The sequence below is a fragment of the Ooceraea biroi genome, chromosome 2, assembly GCF_003672135.1.
Source record: "Ooceraea biroi isolate clonal line C1 chromosome 2, Obir_v5.4, whole genome shotgun sequence".
NCBI classification, from domain to species: Eukaryota; Metazoa; Arthropoda; class Insecta; order Hymenoptera; family Formicidae; genus Ooceraea; species Ooceraea biroi.
The window spans coordinates 4,033,602-4,049,407 of NC_039507.1; the positions used below are offsets into that span (position 1 = coordinate 4,033,602).

The following is a 15,806-nucleotide window of genomic DNA, read 5'->3' on the forward strand; positions in this document are numbered from 1 at the left end:
ATCAGGTATTACTATATTGTATTAATCCACTATAATCCGCTTTGATTCTAACACGAAAAGTACGACAAATTGCGGACATGTGTGTATCGTGTAATTTTTCTACAATCAATGTTTCAAAAGATTGCGCACTTTGTATAATATTGCAAGTAAGTCCCGGAAACGAGATATTGAAAAATGTTTAAATGCATGACGCGAGGGCCACGTAACACGACAAACTGACGGCAGCGGAGATCGAATGAAATCAGTGTCAGGAGAATTTCCATGCAAATTCAATGGAAAAGTCTAACAGGATGTGCCTCAAGGGATTGAAAATAAAATCCGACTTACTATTCGCTAAATTTGAATTTTTATGAATAGGCATTGGAAAGAAAGAAACTTAAAACAAAGAACTGATATTAATACATTAAAAAATATATGTTAACTTGTGCGCGTATTATTGTTTTATAGAAACGGAAATATATTTTAAATAAATAACGCAAAATTAGTTCTTCATTATTTCCATCGATAAAACACAATTATAAAAAATATCTATAACACTTTTTTTCTATAATATTTTTCATCCAAGTAACCAAATATTCAAAATTTTAAACACTCGTTAAAGTGAGCAAACGACCTTTATGCGAGGATATATAATAATTTTGGAGAGCGAAAGTCGGGAGGAATATCGATACTCCAAGTGCAACGTTACATTCAATAATCGGGTAAAATCGTGAAAAAATATAATTTCGCACGTAAATTCTCTTTATGTGTGTCAGAATTGGAAAGTTCTCGCAGAACAGCATTAAATACGTTAATTACGAAGACGGTATTCAGCATAAACTGCGATATTGATATCACAGCTGTTAGGCACGAGCAAATTTTACAATTAGCAATCAAGAGTTCTGATAGAGCGGTTGCGGGAAAGAGCAGACAATTATGCAGGAAACTCGTGTTATATGGCATGGCTCCACTTAACCCCGATCTGATGCACAGGAAGTGTTGTTGGGAGATGGTTAGAAATTTTGCGCGCGTGCCACTCGCTAGTTAAGTAGCAAGTGTGTAACGGTAAACGCGCTTTTATCAGGATTGGTTTCAGTCACGAGGTCAGCCGCGTTGTATTTTCACCAATTTTGCGTTCAATTACATCGCGCGGCTTTGCTGCACTCTGATATTTGTGAGTACCCCCGTATTTTCCGGGAAAGGGTGTCGCGCAACAAAGTTGCCCTGATTCTGCAGATCACGCGATTTACCTCATCACATAGATGATCACGTAGATTCGTAGATTTGTAGGTTGATACTTTGTGAAGTAGCGTGTGCCGAGCCCGAACCGGGAAGCTGTTGCGATATGAACGATTCAGGAAAATATGGTACTATGCAATTACCAGGGCACAGTAATTATCGTAAATTAAAGATAAACATGTTATACGAGCGCATCGGGCAATTTGCATTTTCCATGTAAATAAAGCTCATTCGGATCTGTGATAGATTGAAGTGTTGTAACGTATCGCGCGTAACGTATCGGAGTTTCGTGCGTAATTCGCGTATTATTTATGAATGTATTAGAATCTATTACAATTATATATAATCTTTGTGAAAAAAACGCGATATGTAGATATATATATCCTGATTTCGATATATTTGATCATCAAATCATGTAAAGTTCAATTAAACCGATACTAGCGACAAGGTAGGCTGTGAAAAGTCACGCATTTAATATTTTGAACGATGTGCCATTATTTAGTGGCGATGGCGTATTAAATTCATCGATCTACACAAATTAATTGCGCGTTCAATGATTCCGTTATCAACTTCGTTTAATGTTTGGAGTGAATAAAGCGTGTGCACACGCGCGTTACAAACCGGATTGGAATTATTTATCCGCAGCACGTACAAGTGCTCCATTTCGACGTCCGTAATTACATATACATGAAAGAAGAAACGCATAATATTCGCTAAAATGTTAACAGGGAGATTCAGACAGATTAAAATAATGAAACGAGAAATTTAATATCTTTATCTATTTACATCTTTCGCTATGCTTGATCTCATGCAGAGAAAATGTATAAACAAGCGAATTGACAAATAATCTCGTTCATGCGATTAATTGTAAACAGAATAAAGTTTCAAAGAAACAAATATAGCGTATATTTCTAAATTAAAAACATATGAATTAATGAACATTTCCTTCACAAGATTAAACAAGGATTAAATTTCAAAGAAATGAAATATCTTATATTTAAAAAATTTCAGTTATATTATTATATTATATTAAAAATATTCAGAGACGGAAGTGTCGATGACGTTATATTTTTTCCGGGTCTTTCATTGAACCCATAATCACGCTAGCATTTTGAAACAATTCTGAATTATCGCGCCGCATGCTGAGTTCTATGCATGTTGCATTTATGCGTGCTATGCGTGCCAAGTGCACCATCGGCGGTATCCACTTTCGTAATACTGGTATCGTACCGCCACGCGCGCTTTCCGAACGTTCTCCGTTTCAATCGCGGTGAAAGTGCTCGTGCGCTGCAAAAGTCAAGTTGAATGGCATGAGAATCAAGCGCAGGCGGCAACACGGTTACACCCATCACATGATCATCAATGCAGCGTGTCCCGTGAAGAATTCCTTTTATTGCCGAGGTAGAGATAATTTGTAAATAATGCAGTAGGCATACCAAGATGCATTGAAGATTATGCTGGCCTTACGTGCATCGATCAATAAGCATCGTTTATGATTTACGTAAAATATCATTTTCTCTTTACAACTGCAAAAATATTGTTGGGAAAAAATATATCGTTTTGTATATAACATAATCCAGAAGTTGTATTTAAAACCTCAAACATAAAAGAATGTATATCTGCTGTTTTTATTTAATATAAATTTTTATTTAATATAAATCGTTTAATCTTGGCATCATCAATTAATTGATCACTTTTTGTCGCAAAATTTTCTTTAATAGAGCTTTTCGATCACCTGTATCTGTATATAATGGCAAAAAAATCTAAACGGAAATTCGTTGTTGGATATTCCCTACTTTTGGAGAACGAATTTCGAAGCACGTTTATGACGATGACGCACCGGGTGGAACGAATGGCTGCGTGCAGAGAGCGAAGGGACCGAATTAATCAGACGCAGCTGGAAATGAATCGAATTAATTATTGCAATTACGGCAATTAACGAACGCCGACGACGGTCGTACGTGATTCTCTCGCTAACAAGATACGCCCGAATACGAAGAGCTTTATAATGCAAAGACCGTGGCGAGATTCAAGACGAGTTTACGGAGTTTTCGGGAGAATACTCGAGAAATAGAATTAATTATTCTTGCTTTAATGCAATTTTCAAAATGGTTTAGTTGTTTATTTCCTTTATTTATTCGTATGTAATTCCTCTTAAAAAAAGAATCTTGAAAACAATATATAATAGACACATATTATATTCTTCTCAAGAATTTTTATCCATATTAGGCTTTCTACAAATGAAGCTTATTCTTTTACAAACATTAAATGTGTAAACGTAGATTACTTTCTCTGTCCACCATTTTATATATACAACATAAATTTAAAGTCATTGTCTATAATATAACGATGAGATAAGGGTATCGCGAAAATGCAAAGCGCTTTTAAACATTAAAGAGAAAAATGTGTCTTGTAGAATGTAGATTGACAAAAGATTCGTGTAACAGAGAGTTAAACCAGCAGAAATCCTCAAAGTGACAAAGGGGAATAAAGGCTCATTCGTCGCCTGCACTCATCAAAATAAAAAAGACAATATTGACTCTTGAAACTGTCCGACTGCGAGAAGAGATCAACGAACTTATCGGTTTCCGAAAAGCCAATCTAGAAAGCGGATCACCGTTTCTTCCACAAAGCCGTTTTAATTACGCGCGAATATTCAGTGTATCACAAAGAATTATGCTGTTTCACTCGCTGTATTGGAACGACTTTGAGAAGAAATTCTTGCGGATATATCGGAGATTTCAGCACCGAGTTTCACGATCACGTACGTACGATCGAAACGCACTCAAGACAAAAAATAATAATCCATGAAGGAGAATTACTAAAAGCGCAATCGGATATAATAAACTTTTACGGAATAATTTAATCGTTATAGCGATGAATTCTCTCTCTCTCTCTCTCTCTCTCTCGATAATAAGGATTATTAATCGAGCTATCTACGCACTTTCGGCGGAAACCGAGTTTAGTCAGCAGCAAAACAAACTTGGTATATCCACCCAGTTTCCTTCCTAAACGTGTACAGTTTTCCCCGGAACATTTGCAACCTCGAAAGTACATTTTCGTCTACGCGCTAGCCCTTTCCGCGTACCCCTCCGCAACCTCTTCGACACTCGGGGAAAGTCTCTTAATACTCCGCCACCCCGGCGCTATGGGATAAAGCGATCGCCGAAGTTCGTTAGGAAGTTTAACGGCGGAAGAGTATTGTTTAAAAAAGCAATAGGAAAGTTTCGTTCATTAACAACGTGGAAGGCGTCGGGACCCGGCTCTGCGGTAGATAGGCAAGCGGGAGCTGCACAGTGCACAGACGAACTGAGAAAGTAACGTAATTTCTACCAATTCGTTCTGTGCACGCGAACACACATACATACATGTTATATTATAGGGTCTAAGTTACCCTTCCGTGGGACTCTATATCCCAAAACTGCATTAGGTATACGTAAGACGACGTCGACATCGGACTCCAAGCGACTGGTTACCGTTCATTAATACAACAAACTGATAGCCTAGTCGAGCAGCTTATCCAGCGACTTGTACGGCCGCCGCTATCCTGCAATTCGACTATTTGCTCGCGTAATCCCAAGTGCAGTGGCTGAGAAGCATGTCAATATCGTCGCTTCCACGATCTCTCATTTAGCCCGCATGACTCTTACAACTGATAATTCTACATGATACTCCAAATTTTCAATAATTTAATGCTTGTAGTTGATGTTCTTGTGGTTAATACTTGATATTCTTGTAAACTTGGAAGTTATATCAACATATGTTTCTAGAAAAGAGCAATATCTCTATCTACGTTATCAAGCATATCGATAAGCATATTTGAATGTTATGTTTAATTTACGATCGACAAGTAGAGTACCGGCAAATGTACACAAATATCGCTCAAAGGTATATTCCGGCCTGTTGCAGCACTGCACAAAGCCACGACAGGGCAAACATTTACCGGAAGAAAGCTAGTGGAGGTACGTGGTGTACCGACGAAAAGAGAAGAGGAAGGAAGAAGAGATAGGCAAAGAGAGAGAGAGAGAGAGAGAGAAAGAGCGCAATGCACAATTTACGCGTGCAAATGCAAACAACCAATTAGGGTGAGACCTTTGACGTAGAAACGGGCAAACTTGGGCACGCGCGCGCCACATGGACTCGGTTGCCTTTGAAAAACGCCAGCTCGCTAATATTTTATAAATGGCTGCTGGCATCGGTCTCTGTCTATGTATGTGCATAGACATATAGATAATGAGCAACACAGCCAGAAAATTACCGGGCTTTCACGGTTTACGGTGTTTTCGACACTGTCGCGAAAAGCCGTCGCGCAAGTCCGCGAAACCTAAAATCGATGTGCACGCGATTCAGCAATTTATTAATAGCAATTTCATCGATCTAAATTCATTATTTTATGAAAAATTAATTGGAAGAAGCTAAAAGGAAAAAAGGAAAATGTAAATTAAAAGATAAAAAATGCCGGTTTTACAAATAAACGAAATTTTATCCTTTCCTCTTTTTTATATTTTCACAGTGCAACGTAAAAATAATTCAATGTAAAAGTGTCGGTATAATTGGCTGTCATAATATTACACAAAATATATATGTATTAAAATATAGAAAATTATTTTGAAGAACTTTAATTTTCTGTTCTACTTTACTTGATGTCGATATAAATATTGATTTTAAATGAGAGATGTATTCTTGTAAGCTCCGAATATTTTATTACCTGCAATTAACGCTGACGAGAGAAGAATGTCTTATATATCATAAAGTAAATTAAAAAATAAGCCATTAGCACCTATAGAAAAAGTTTTCTTCCAACGAAGAACTTTATAATAGAAAGTTTTCTGAAAAAATTTCGCCTTTAACAAAAGTTTTCCAACTATAGGTTTTCCTCGAGGAATATTATCAGAAACTTTTCTACAGAAACCATTCACACGTGACCGTACAACGTGTAAGTTTGCGTTCTATTTATCAATGGGTCAATTGACTTTCGATTTATGAATACGCGCACATACACTACAAAAGATGCAAATTATAAAGTATATGCAAGAGTAAATAACATATAACAAATAAGTAAGTACGCACACGCGTGGATATAAATTCATCAATATTTTACAATATTTTTAATATTTCACACAGGAACTTGATAAATATCATAAGCACAATGGAAGCAGATAAATATTCCTCGAGTTAATGTGATGCTTCATGAAACTTACACTTCACGTATGTTAAACTCTGTTAAAAAACAATTTTCTGTTATGCTGTACAGTTCAAATTAAATTGTTTCGCTAAATACTGAATACTAAATAAATGTCTGAAACATTGTAAAAAGTGTTTAATAAATTTTAAATATGTGGAAACAAATTTCATTTAATTTACATACTCAAGCGTGCGTTTGTACGCCATTTGTTGGTTATTTTCTCCGTTTTTATACATAAATTAGAGATGAGCACTGTGGAGATAAAGGAAGCCAGCTATGTAGAAAACAAACTATCAGTATCATAGTACCTGTTTTCACATGCGAAGGCAAGGATGTTAATGTTCTAGAAATTGTTACTGGAGTCCGTTGATGAAGCGCCACTTCAGGTCAGGAGAGTATAAATTTGCACATGAGAACGAGCACAAAGGGCATAAAATTACCAGACTCTCTTCCTTTACCGTGTTTTCTACACTTTCATTGTGAATGACCGCGCTCGTGAGAATTGACTATGTGCCACGTTGCGAATTCGTTCTAACAAATGAACAACGTTTTGGTACATCGTACACCGTATGAAATTCTTACGTTGACGACAATTCTCCCAACTTTCTAACTGTGAATACTAGGTAAGTATACGAATATATACATACATATAACAAAAAAAGTACGCGCAAATATAGCCGTGCAAGCATGAATGTTCATAACGAATATTTAATTTCTTTCTGTGTATTTACACATATCTGATTAAGAACGAATTTTATTTTGATCCAGTAATACGAATCTATCTGTTATAGGAAACATAACAAACTTTGTCGTTTAAAGCAAAATATAGCGGTACAATAGCAACTCTCAAAATAGGAAACTTTCTTGTAAACGTGTCCAAGAAAATTGCACGCTCATATTGCTCGAAAAAGCTTATATTTTATAAACAGCTGCCGCCATCGAATTTACACACACGTGAAAACTTACATGTGGAACACGATGTATCTCATTCTTTTTTCACGTATACAATATTCCCGACTTCTTTGGTGAAAGCGGAGGTGATACGTGCCCGCGTAAAGTTGGGAATGGCTTATATTCCACACTGCAGTCATGCCAACAGACGTACAAATACCAATGAAAGCTGGATTTAATTTTGGAAGAAACATCGATATCATTTCCTACTTATTCAATATCATCGCGGTGTCTTAAAAAAAAGCGTAAAGACACCTGTATTATATAATCAATTGAAACGTATCCTGTACGTTCAAAGCGAGAGATCGTCAAGAGCCATTCAGATCGGTTTACACAATTTTCATTTTCGAAGGTAAGAGCAAATTCGCGATCTCCGTAATATTCTGAGAACTCATCTTCATCAGCGAATCCAAGTTTACGTGAGCTGTAGGCTTGGCCCAATCCAGTTATTAAACGGCTGTTGCATGCAAGACCAGAAAGACAAATTGCAGGTGTGGTTCAGCGAGGTTGAAAGATTCGTGCTGCGTGAAAGAGCAGTGCTACCGAGATATATCATTCATAGGAAGTTGAATGAAAAGAACGCGTTCGCTAAGTAGAGAGGATAAAGACAGTCTTTCGACGCTGGTGATGTATCGAATGTAGACACGAAATGCTCCAATTTCCAAGCTTAAGATATCATCTGCTCGCATTTAGGAATCACCGAAGGTGATGTCTTTTTTGTGTGTCATTCCTCTGATGAAATTCCAATATGTACAATTATATCGAAGATTGCGCATTCTGTGCATCCAGAACCAACGTGAAAGTTTGCGTGCAACGACCTCTTACCTGAAGCGCATTGAATGGAGCACTTCATCACAACATGTAGCTCGCATTACCATTAAAATGAAAAATAATAAAATGCAAGCGCGCACACAATTCAAGACCAGCCGGCACTTTGACCGAATGCGGTATTAATGCACGGTCGACTGATAAACACAAATCGAGAGCAAAGTTCGAACTGAGCACAAGGATTATGACGAGGCTTTAGTTGGTCTTTTTAACGGAACGATAATATCGCGGCGAGTACTTTATGCTCAACGTATAAATCCAACGAAACAAAAAGGATTATTGCAATCCGCTACGTACTTGAAAACTCCTTGTGCTTTCCCATGTTGAGTTACTCGATTTTTAACATTTAGCGCTTAGACTTTACGTCACTTAGGACATTCATGTTACCGGACTCGATAAAAGTATCCAGAAAAATAAAAGCACGCATGCGGCACGGATAAACCTCTAGATTGAGAGCTCCATTTCCAGCGTCGATACCGATGCCGAAATTCAATAAGGCCGCTGCGAACGGGCTTTTATACAACGGTCACTGCGGTTTCTCTGGCATGCGGCCAAATTTTCGACGCTGCACAGCGAAAATTTCACTGCTTTCTGTCGAGCGGCTCGCCAGTTACGATCTCCCGGGAGGAATCGCCACACGGTCGGATAACGACAATATCGATGGATCTCTCCTCGCCGGTTAATTTCAGCCTTTTTTTTCATTTCGCCGCGCACGGGCGACACGGGATTAATTATCGGTAACGCGGAAACGCGATTAATTACAAGGGACAGACGGTCTAGACAGGGACGGTCGAAATTCGCGACGTGTTGCAAATTATCGGGAATTGAGCGCATTTCGCTCAATTAAATATCGACTTCAAATTTATCCCTCTATTGAACCAATGGGGTAATCTCAGAACAAAGACTTGAGAAAATAAACGTGCTCAGTGACAATTTGCCCCATTTATTCAGAATTTCTGGAGTCCTCAGGAATTTACATAAATAAAGCCTAATGCATATGTATGTATATTATCCCTTTGTAATAGGAAATAGTAGAGACTATATGAATATATTATACATGAATACGTTACATATACAATATTATATATACAAATACACGAAAGGATTAACTTCTCAAACATAGCCTTCCTATTTGTCCATGCATCTATTTATGTAAAGCAGACGTAATAGAAATTGGTCAGATCAATCGATGCACATCCGGAAATGTAAACCACATGTACACATATGAACGGAAATTTCAACTGTTCGCGGATAGTCTATGACCGCAGCGGGTGATCTACAATTCCTGCAAGTACTCTATCAATATAATATTACCATATCGTTCTGCAAAAAAATATCGCTTATTATTCTGCTGCAGTTATCGTAGCGGATCTGTCGCAGATAACACGAGCGAACGACAGGCGAGAGACTGATATAATAGAGACGAAGAAAAAGACACCGATCACATCACCGCATGATATAACATGCGATCCGTCAACAACGAGAGAGATATAATTGACTGGATGACACAAGCCTGATTGATAAAACGCTGGTACACAAGCTAATGTATGTGTTATTTAGTAAAATGCGGTAGTTACTGCCTGCTAAATTCAGTTTGATGTAGCATTCACATGAAGATAAATTCGCATTTTTCCTTTTTTTTCGAAACATGCATCCACCACATTTCAACTTTCAACCCGCTTGTTAATTAATTTGTGTTTGCGCTGCGTGTTAATATTCCTGCGTCTCTCATGATTTGTATCCGTGCTCGAACGAATCTGTTGTAAATAACACTGCGTCGAGACAAGGTATAAAAACATTACGGTAGCAAATGAGAGTTTCCAATCTGCGAGAAATTCCATTTAATAGAGTATTGTGCATTGTGTAATGCAAATATAAACAATTTTTTAAAATTATTTTGTTTCGGTAACATGTCTGCTACATTTTGCATCGAATACTCTGTTACGTAATTATGCACATGTGCATAATTGTGTTGTGAGGATATGATATGACATTTATTCGAAATTGCGATGCAAAAGTAAGACAGTTTAAATAATATCGTATCACAAGTAAATAATACGATACGAGAACGTTACAATTCAGCTCGCTGATTGTTGATGAAGGATCGTTACTTACACAGCTATCAACTATACGTGAATTAGATAGTTGAGTAAAAAAAGAAATTTTCTATATTATTTCGTTTGAATAGAAAGAATTTTAACAAAACTAGTCAGAAACATTGTGTAAAGACAAAGAAATCTGAAAATTCGATTGAAATAGTATTTTACCTTCCGATTCACTTTCACGTATTGTTTTGTCAGATATTTGTGAGCAGAATTGTACAGTCCATATAACTAAAGCGTTCAGAGCTCATTCACACGGATCCACGACAAGTGTGTTTCTTTGGCTTCCTGCCTGACGCAACTGTTTCTCGTCTTTGAAATCGGAACAAAAGCAGTGAATTTTCATTAGACTTCGCTGCTGTTGTTCCGTCGTGCACCGAATGTGTACCTGGGAAATCCGCACTTCACGACGTCGCGGAAATCGGCTTGGATATCGCGATAACGCGCCGCTCGTAAATATCCAACAAGTATCGTCGATTGCGCGTAGAAAGTGAAATCAACGAGATGCTCTGTCGCGGGTCAATGCTCTTTCGCGCATGAGGATAGAATAACTTCCGGCGCGACCTGTATGTACAAGTCACAGCTACGTTACATAAGAAACCGTGCATGACACAATGTCGCGCATCCGTACAACGCGACGTGACCTTATCTCGCGAAAAGTGGAGGTCTGCGACTTCTCCTATGTGCACTTGTGCATCGCGGCACTTGTGTCGGTGTGACTTTCGAAGCTGTCAGGTATATCCGTACACACAGCTCTTCAACACAGCGCTCGTTGTTATAGAAATTAGAACGGGTATTGTTATACCGGGAGAAGAAAGGACGAAACATGTCTGTGAGATGCAGAAGTGACGGAAGTGCGGAAGAAAGTTTCACGATAAACCGACGAACAAGAATGTTAGCTATATATCGAGCTGCTAACTAAAATAGTTGATATATGACTGCTGCTGCTCTGTGTGTGTGTGTGTGTGTGTGTGTGTGTGTGTGTGTGTGTGTGTGTGTGTGTGTGTGTATGTCGTTTAATTGTGCTGAAGCGAAGAACTCTTATTTAAGTATCTACGTAACCATCACATTCAACGACCTCGTCGAAACCATGTTACAATATTTACGTGGAAACTGACTACCTTGAAAAGTCTTTTGTGCATAGCTAAGAGCTTGTTTACAGATGAATACACGTCCAAGGAACAAGACGCGCGGTTAATGCAACGTGGAGAAACTTGTGGGGGCTGGCGTTACGAAAGTTTCGCCGAGTGCCACGGAGGCATTTAACAACTGCTGAACTTCCGGTCTTGGGAGTTAAAAGTTGCCACGTCGCGTCGCCGTGGTCGGCACTTTAAACTGAGTCTTGTGCGCGATCCGCGTCATCGCCGCGCGAAATGACGTGTTCCGGGTGTCCGCCCTTGAATCTTGATGACTATCGTCTCAGTTATCTCTGCCTCGCTTTATATCCGCCCGCCGTGCTTATCCGCAGTCACGTGTGCTTCATCATCCCTCGTACCAAACAACGGAAACTTGTACGTCACACCCTGCTTCTGTAAGAAATATTCCGCAGGGCGAGGTTCTTCGTTAATCTCTTCGTTGATCCTTCGCGCAGGATCTATATCTATATAGCGCTAATCAATACCTGTTCTCCCGAATCCGAGAAAGGGATAATGAAAGGGCGCATTGCACGCTTATCCGGATCGCGCTATCGCGTGCCACGCGTGCAACATGACGCAAAAAACCGCGTTAAGAAATCCCGACGGGTTCGGCGAAGCGAGATCCTTGCTCTACCGTAACTGGCATAATGCGACGGCTTTCCGGCCTGGCTACCATGGAATATTGCGAATCGTTAATATATGCGCTGGCCCCGGGACATAATTATACGTTCGCGACGGCAAAACAGAGCACCGCTTATACACGCGCCGCGTATCACAAACTTGGGGATCGGGTCAACGGTCTGTGAATCGCCGGGGCAAGATAGGAGTTCGCAATGGTCGTTTCATAACGGTTATTACGTCGCCGCGCGTTGCACTTCGTGACACGCCGGTACACCGACCTATCTGATGATCGCGAGAACGGAAACGGTTTTTGAGAGTACATGAGATCGAAACCGCGCGCTGCTAACTCGCGACGCGAACTCGCGTTTTGCACGCGGACGAGGACGGTTGTTCCAGAAACCTTCAGTGCAGTTTAAGACAGCCGTAACCATCGTGACGGAATTACCTCCCTTGCAATGGTGAACGTTGCAATAAAAATAATTGCTTTATAAGCCACTAGGCATTAGCCACTGTTTGCACGACGATAATCTTGAATCAAGGGAGATGAGTCAGGATACGGTTGTAAAGAGACAGGAAAATGGAACGAGATTTTATGCGTCGAATCACATATGCAACTCCTATCAACTAATGCTAACGCAGTTAGCTTTACTTGTAATGATGATTAAAGTGAATCGAATCGTTTAACTTTAAATAAAATGCAAGCACACGGTTAAACTGCAATTCAGGTAAAGAGTAGTCCTTTATTAATACTTAAGTATCATACAGTGCAAATAGCAATATCGTATACCACCCCGATGTTACGTCTCATAGTAGCTACCACGGAATCCGCGTCGTTTAGCGCAGTAACCGTATCTTTGCTTATCATGTTTCCAGCTATTATGGTCTTAACGCATTACCTTCCGCGGGAACTGCGGCAGAAGACACTAAGGGATGCGGTGGAGATTATCCGCAGCGTCCCTAAATTTCTCGAGTGCTATTCCCGAGAAATAACCGGGGATGAGTGTGTATCAGAACTTTACGGGGAATAATATAAATAATAGCCACGCGAAATTTGCCGTCTCGAGCACCATTACTGTAGCTCTTGAAGACGTTACCTGGCGGTACCGAAACTCGCGATGGAGTTTTCACGGTAGATCGTATCACTCTTTGATTCGAGAGTGGATTCCTCGGTAACGGCAAACGCGATCGTATATACGCGATGTAAACATTTAACGGGCGCCTCGCGGACGTTACAATAGTCATTTTCGTGCGGATTAGAAGCAACGTCCGCAAGAGCGGCAGCAATTACGGATAGGAACTATCTCTGCGAGAGACGGTAGACCGTACTGTTCTTTTCACGATGCGGATAAGCGACAGGTAACTCGAGAACGTCGTACGCTAAGGAAAATATTACGCGCGCGCGCAATGCTCTAGCTAATTTCTGCCACCATTTGAAAATTAAGCGGCGCGGCGGAGAAAATATATTTATGGGCACTTTACTAAATTAGCTACGCTAACCCTGCCGTAAGATGCGTACCAGATTAGACACACCCGTTGCAGACGTGACAGCGAGGTGACATCAGCGAGAAACATATTTATTCTATTTAATTATGGGTACATATGCAGGTAAAACATTAATTACTACAAAGAAGGGAAATAGCGAAGCGTATAAACTCATTGTGCGACAAAACAGATATATTTTTACGGAACGAAAAAATTAATTTTTTAGAGTTTTAATCAGAGTGTGTTCTACTAAATTTTAAAAAATTCAGTTCGGATTCGTAAATCAAACTAGAGCTACATATTTCTCTATTTTCGATTGCTCCGGCAGGAGATTGCCGCTTAAGATAATTAGCGCAGTTCGTCGTGCTGCGAGGTGAATTCGATTTGCCCGATATAGTTGATTCGTAAACCCCTCCGTAATTTCAGAGTGTCGACAAACACGTTCATCGCGAAAATACGTATGTATGTACGAACTTACCTGAATACACTCTCGTCGTAAGATAGCAGGATGCGAACAGGTTGACTGATGCTACGTTTCTTTACTTCATGCGCCGGTTCGATGTGCACACCGTGAATTACCTAAGAAACGAGAAAACAGAATTCGGTTAGAAAATCTGACGTGAAACGCCGAGAATATCGTAGCGATTTGAGACTTCAATAACAAACATATAGATAATGAAATAACGTTACTAAAATAATTATTTTTAAAAGACAATGATATTTTTAGGAAAAACCTGAAATAAGAGAAATGCTAAATACATTATTTCACGTTTCGAGGTAAACAGTTATTTTTCTGAAAAATTGCAAGAGATGTTTTTACGTATTATTGAATCATGCGATACGAGAATGGCTCTCAGGCGCGGATGAGCTAACAGTTTTATAATTATTCTTGCACAGACTCGATTTACTTCAGCGAATTGTGATTCGCAAAGCAATTCAGTGAACTGCGCTATAAACTACACAGTTAACATGACGATGTGCCTCGATACACACAAAGTACCTCCAGTATTGGTCATCTGACTATTCCCACAGAGCTGTAGAGATTGTTTTTTTTACAGCGCGCAGAATTGAACCCAAGGGACAACGTCGTCGAGTCATGACATGAAATCGTAAAGACGTGACGCTCGTGGATACGCGCGCGTAGAACTCGCGGATAACTTTCGTATAGGCGAGTCATGAATGCTCACTCTAAAGTCTATTCCATGTGCTATAATTGGTCGTCGAAAGTTGAGCTCGTTACCGATCTTAATAGAAGATGCGCTAACTACAGTGAATCGCGCGCCCGGTATTATGATGCCGGCGATGCGTGAATCTGATATGCTCCTCGACGATTGCCCCAGGTTGCGAAGATCATACGGCACGACGCGACTGCAATCTCGCGCTCGCAGGAACGGCAAGCTTGCGGCAAAGGCCGCAGCCGTTTACAGAGGTTGTAAGAGGGAAGAGACAGGTGCATAAACTAGATATAAGTTTCGGTTAACTTCAACGCGCCGCCGCGTTTCATTCGGAAGTTACCTGCGATAGCGAGGGTAGCGGAACCAAACGGGGATAATGGATAGAAGGCCGCGAAGACAGCGTACCGGCGCTCCGCTTTGCGCGGCAAGTTTCATCAGAAAGGTGAAATCCGACGCTCAACAAAACGATGAGTCTCTACCTGCGAACGTTTACGGAGACAAATATTACAACGCTGTATTTTTCGACGTGTCGCACGAATCAAGCTCGTCGCGATTTGATTCGAGCTCGACATCGCGGAGTTAAATCGCGAGCCAGAAAAAGCGGCTTCCTCGCGATGCAACTTTAATATCACTGGTGCACCTAGCGAATTCTCCGCTCCGCTTTAATAGGCTCTTGTCGCCACAAGAGATATTCGGCCAGTGGACAGACCCGACACTTCGTTTAATAGAGCCTCGTGTAATCGAGGAAGGTCACCGTCCGTCGCCACGTTGCACAATAGGCGCGCTTGTTAGAAATGCAATTATGCGAAGGATCCACGTTAAGTTTTAATCCGATCCACTTTTATACTTGCGGAGAGTTTGCGTCCCGCGCGGAAAGCTTCTTAGTGATAATGCGATATCTTAAGAGGATAGGAGTGGCATTAACTGCGCCAGCCAAGGAGGAGCACGAGAGAGGATCGTGAGGACTGGATCGAAGGTCGAAGTTAAGGTGCAGCAGCGCTGGGATATCGCGTATATAGAAGATAACGGTAGCTAAACCACGCACACTCCATCGTAACTTACAAACCACTCTAGCGAATAGTACTCTCTTAATTATCAAACTTTAGAC

At 40.1% G+C, this 15,806-nt stretch overlaps 1 protein-coding gene across 3 annotated transcripts in view; it reads right to left on the minus strand.

Moving 5' to 3' along the window:
* The window catches only part of LOC105285030 (leishmanolysin-like peptidase), a 257,668-nt gene that overhangs the window by 124,717 nt on the left and 117,145 nt on the right, over positions 1-15,806 (minus strand). For all 3 annotated transcript variants that reach the window (XM_026975485.1, XM_026975486.1, XM_026975487.1), the window contains one exon: positions 14,002-14,102. In XM_026975485.1, the coding sequence (XP_026831286.1) occupies positions 14,002-14,102 (101 nt within the window). The remainder of the gene's footprint in view (positions 1-14,001; positions 14,103-15,806) is intronic.